General features: G+C 34.0%; 1 protein-coding gene across 1 annotated transcript; it reads left to right on the top strand.

Moving 5' to 3' along the window:
• The first annotated feature begins 1808 nt into the window (after positions 1-1808).
• LOC139862991 (elongation factor 1-alpha) lies at positions 1809-4678 on the top strand. The gene is made up of 3 exons (XM_071851647.1): positions 1809-1942; positions 3232-3694; positions 3789-4678. The coding sequence occupies exons 2-3, from the start codon at positions 3233-3235 to the stop codon at positions 4674-4676; spliced, it is 1350 nt and encodes a 449-aa protein (XP_071707748.1). The 5' UTR covers positions 1809-1942; position 3232; the 3' UTR covers positions 4677-4678.
• Positions 4679-5057: the final 379 nt, after the last annotated feature.

Raw genomic sequence — 5057 nt, 5'->3', positions numbered from 1 at the left:
AACCACCAAATAAAGAAAAATAGAAGCACATGAAAGGAACCCTAACCTGGCAATTGATAAGGAATTAGATAAGCGAATACATGTTAGTTTAAAGCCCTGAACATCAAGAGCGATTCTAATGGAACTCTAAAAATCATGTACGATTTCCTTTCGGTTAGCATCTTCGTCTAATTGATTTCGATTATCATAATCGTCTTTGAAACATCTATTGCCAAAAAAGAAAAAAAAACTGCAGTGTTGAGTAGCTCAAAGAATGATGAAGAAACTTACAGAGAAAGGAAGAGAAACTGAGAGATAAATCGAGTAGCAAGGTTTGAATTCAAATTGACTGTAGAAAACTTGTGAGAGAAAGCAGGTGAAAAATTGTGTAGCTCTAGGTTAAAAGGCGTGATATATTTTGATATTTTCAAGACAGCCTGTGTAGCTCTTCATGTGGCGTATCTTCTCAATGTTTAGCTCAATATTTATATATTTTCTTTTTCATTTAAGACTTTTTACTAATTTTTATTAAATTTAAATAATTTTTTAATGACATCAGCAACATGTCTAAAAAAATTTCTTTTTTCTTTTAGAATTTTTTTTAAGCTTATGGAAGGTTATTTATTATATCATCTTCTTAGCCATTTATAAGAATAGAATAGATATGCAATATCATATTTAGATGAGTTTAATATGTAACATGTGCGGGTTGTTTATTTTATATATATAAATAAATATAAATCAGTGCAATTTTTTTTCTGTTAATATTGTAAGATTTATTTTTCTACTTTTATTTTATCTCTTTATTATACAAATGTTTTTTGAGAGACAAGATTTGCATCAGTGTATCATTTATTTCAACGATACTCATCATTTTTACACACACACGTTCAGGAGAAAACCCGAGTCGCATTACAGGAATTCGATCCTTTAACCATACCGAGGGGCAGGCGGACCAGGTTTGAATCCTAAATGAATCAGGGAGAAAACCTCCTTGATGTCAATCTGGATATCCATATTTCAGACAGATTAATTAATAGGATGGGCAGAGCGAGACTCGAACCCATGACCTAACCCCTAGCCCCAACACACAAGGTGAAAGAGTTATTTATTTTTCTTCATGTCTATTTTTGTCACTTTATCACTTTTTAACAGTTTCAGCTACTTTTACAAACACTCAAATATATCTAAAACGCTACAGCTACCAGCTACCAACTTACAACTACAAGCAACCAGCTTTCAGCGACTTTGACAAACATACCCATAATTTAGACAACAATATTTTTACAACAATATATCTTTTTATCAATTTTCTTAAATAATTAAAATAATTACTTTCATACTCTACATTAATGTAGACTAACAAAACTTCTCAAACTTCTCTAATTAAAACACCACAAAAATAACTTCAATACTCGAGATTTATTTATACCACAATGGAAGTCACATTATTTGAGAAGAAAGATAAGGTTCAACCTAGAAACAAAAACAAAAACGGAATTAAACTAAATAAAAAGCCCATTAATGTGACGTTACTTTTGGAAACACAAATTAACACAAAATATAGATAAAAATAAATAAAAAATTTATAAATAAGTAAATAAATAAATAAATACTCCGTAATTAACTGACTAATAAAATAAATAAATAATAATAAAATATTCTATAAAATAGAAGGACATGAGACGAAATTAATGGAATTTTACAAGGATAAGACCGTAATTAACCTTTCCACAAACCTAAAGCAGAAAATGAGGCGAGGCTTACTAGGGCATCACACAATGGAGTCCACCGCTAATACCATTCACAGCCGTTAGATCTTTAATCTAACGGTTTCTAAAAAACCCTAATCTTATACCTTCGTTTACTTCACTTATAAAACCTCTCTTTGCACCTTACTTCTCCCATTCTTCATTTTCCTCCATCTAATCTAAGAAACCTCGTCTGCAAATACTTCTAAAAGGTTCGTCCGATTCTTCGTTTTTCATCTGTAATTTCATCTATAGATTCCGTATGCATCTGTGTTTGTGTAGATCTGTTTGATTTTTTAGCTATATCTGCTTGCTTTGTTGCTAGACGATTCTGTTTTTGATCTCAATAATCGTATAAATTGATTGATTGTTATGTATCTAGCATCCATTACGTTTTTACATCTGCGAGTGATATTTATACGATTTATCAGCTTAGATATTGTTTATTAGTTATCATTTTAGCTGTTTAGTGATGTATATGTTATTCTATTCGGATTTATGTATGTATAATGATGCTTTTGAGAGGAATTACTTCAGATCTATCATGCTTTGAAAGTTAAAGTTTATCGGTTATGCTTATGAAATCATATGAGCTCAATATTGATTTATATGAAGGTTGTTGACTGTAATTAAATACTCGTTTTAGATTTACTTACTTCAGTACTGGATAATAATTTCTACTAAATATTGACTAGTTGTAAATATGATTTAGTATTGATTTGAGCACCGTAGGTGTCTTCGTTTTCAAGTATGATATTAGCTCAATATTGATAAGTCATCTATTTAAAAAATTGAATAACAATTTTGATCAATATGTATGTAATGATTGTTTGTACATTTTTTTAGGTTTTTTGATTATTATATCTCTGCCGTGCTATTCTTTGATCAATGTATGCTCTTTTTAGTGATTTTGAAGATGAACAGAAGCTATTTATGAGTTTAAATATTATGTGCTCAAACTTTAATCAATAATATGTATTGTGTATCTCTAAGATTAGAATTATTTTTGCTGTCTTATTACTCAAGTGTGTTTAGTGTTATTTTATGTTTCTCGTTCTAATTGATGTTTGATTTCCACGTTATTCAAGTATAATATTAGCTCAATATTGACAAGTCATCTAGTTGAATAAATTGATGAAATATTAAGTAGAGTATCCTTGCTAATAACAATTTTGATCAATATGTATGTAATGATTGTTTGTATACTTTTTACTGGTTTTTGATTTCTATATCTGTACTTTGTGCTATGTTTTGATCAATGTTTGCTCTCTTAATTGATTTTGGAGATAAACATAAGCTATTTATGAGTTTAATTATTCTGATGGCTAAAGTTTTCAAACTTTAAACAATTCCGTATATGTATTCTTTATGATTAGACTTGTTTTTGTTGTCATCACTCCAGTGTGTTTGCTTTGCTTCAGCATTATTTTCTATTTCTTGAGTTATACAGTAATTAATGATTACAATGCCTTATCTAATTACTATTTTTTTTATTGTTCAGGATGGGTAAGGAAAAGATTCATATCAGTATTGTCGTCATTGGACATGTCGACTCAGGCAAGTCTACAACCACTGGTCACTTGATCTACAAGCTTGGAGGTATCGACAAGCGTGTGATTGAAAGATTCGAGAAGGAAGCAGCTGAGATGAACAAAAGGTCTTTCAAATACGCATGGGTGCTTGACAAACTTAAGGCTGAGCGTGAACGTGGTATCACCATTGACATTGCCTTGTGGAAATTTGAGACCACAAAGTACTACTGCACAGTCATTGATGCCCCTGGACATCGTGATTTCATTAAGAACATGATTACTGGTACTTCTCAGGCTGATTGTGCTGTCCTCATTATCGATTCCACCACTGGTGGTTTCGAAGCTGGTATTTCAAAGGATGGTCAGACCCGTGAGCACGCTCTTCTTGCTTTCACCCTTGGTGTCAAGCAAATGATTTGCTGCTGTAACAAGGTGATGAGAATTTTAATTGTTCTATATTAGCATTATTGTTTTGAGGTGTTGTGTAATGTTTGCTAACTGTTTAGGTTATTATATTGTTTTGCAGATGGATGCCACCACACCTAAATACTCGAAGTCTAGGTACGAGGAAATCGTCAAGGAAGTTTCATCCTACTTGAAGAAGGTTGGATACAACCCAGAAAAAATCCCATTTGTGCCCATTTCTGGATTTGAGGGAGACAACATGATTGAGAGGTCCACCAACCTTGACTGGTACAAGGGTCCCACCCTTCTTGAAGCTCTTGACGCTATCAACGAGCCCAAGAGACCATCAGACAAGCCACTCCGTCTACCACTTCAGGATGTTTACAAGATCGGTGGTATTGGAACTGTGCCAGTGGGACGTGTTGAGACTGGTATCATCAAGCCTGGTATGGTCGTCACTTTTGGACCAACAGGGTTGACCACTGAAGTTAAGTCAGTTGAGATGCATCATGAAGCTCTTACTGAGGCTCTACCTGGTGACAACGTTGGTTTCAACGTCAAGAACGTTGCTGTTAAGGATATCAAGCGTGGTTACGTTGCATCCAACTCTAAGGATGACCCTGCCAAGGGTGCTGCTAGCTTCACCTCGCAGGTCATCATCATGAACCACCCGGGTCAAATTGGAAACGGTTATGCACCAGTTCTTGATTGCCACACCTCACACATTGCTGTTAAGTTCTCTGAGATTTTGACCAAGATTGACAGACGATCAGGAAAGGAAATCGAGAAGGAGCCCAAGTTTTTGAAGAATGGTGATGCTGGTATGGTTAAGATGCTTCCAACTAAGCCCATGGTGGTTGAAACCTTTGCTGAGTACCCACCGCTTGGTAGGTTTGCTGTGAGAGACATGCGCCAGACGGTTGCTGTTGGTGTAATCAAGAGTGTTGACAAGAAGGACCCAACTGGAGCCAAGGTGACCAAGGCTGCAGCCAAGAAGGGAGCAAAGTGATAGGTATCTGTGTTTTGGTTATGAAGTTTTTAATTTTCTGTTGTTTCGTTTACTAGTTTTGGACTTATATTTTGTTTGAAGAGTTTTGGATGGCATCGATCTATGAGGCTTTCATTATTATGAAAGTTTTGTGGGTTGCAGACTTTTGCTGTGGGTTTATATTGTAGTGGTCTACTGCACTGAGTTTGTAGTTTGATGGTTAAAAACATTTGAATCTGTTATCCAACTTTTTTAATCGTTTCTTGAAATCTTTTTGTTTCATTATAATGCTCGTGTAATGGTGTTTACAGGTTAGCTACTTCAAGGGGTTTATATAACAAACCTGACCCCAATTAGAAAGTTTTCATAGCGCAGATTTTATTGCTATTATCCTTATAAAAT

Source organism: Rutidosis leptorrhynchoides, chromosome 8 (assembly GCF_046630445.1).
Source record: "Rutidosis leptorrhynchoides isolate AG116_Rl617_1_P2 chromosome 8, CSIRO_AGI_Rlap_v1, whole genome shotgun sequence".
Taxonomy (NCBI): Eukaryota; Viridiplantae; Streptophyta; class Magnoliopsida; order Asterales; family Asteraceae; genus Rutidosis; species Rutidosis leptorrhynchoides.
This window is presented reverse-complemented; position numbering and strand designations above follow the sequence as displayed.

Coding starts and splice junctions, on each gene's coding strand:
- LOC139862991 (XM_071851647.1), top strand. CDS start 3,233: ATGGGTAAGGAAAAGATTCATATCAGTATTGTCGTCATTGGACATGTC. Junction 3,695..3,788: donor TGATTTGCTGCTGTAACAAG/GTGATGAGAATT, acceptor ATTGTTTTGCAG/ATGGATGCCACCACACCTAA.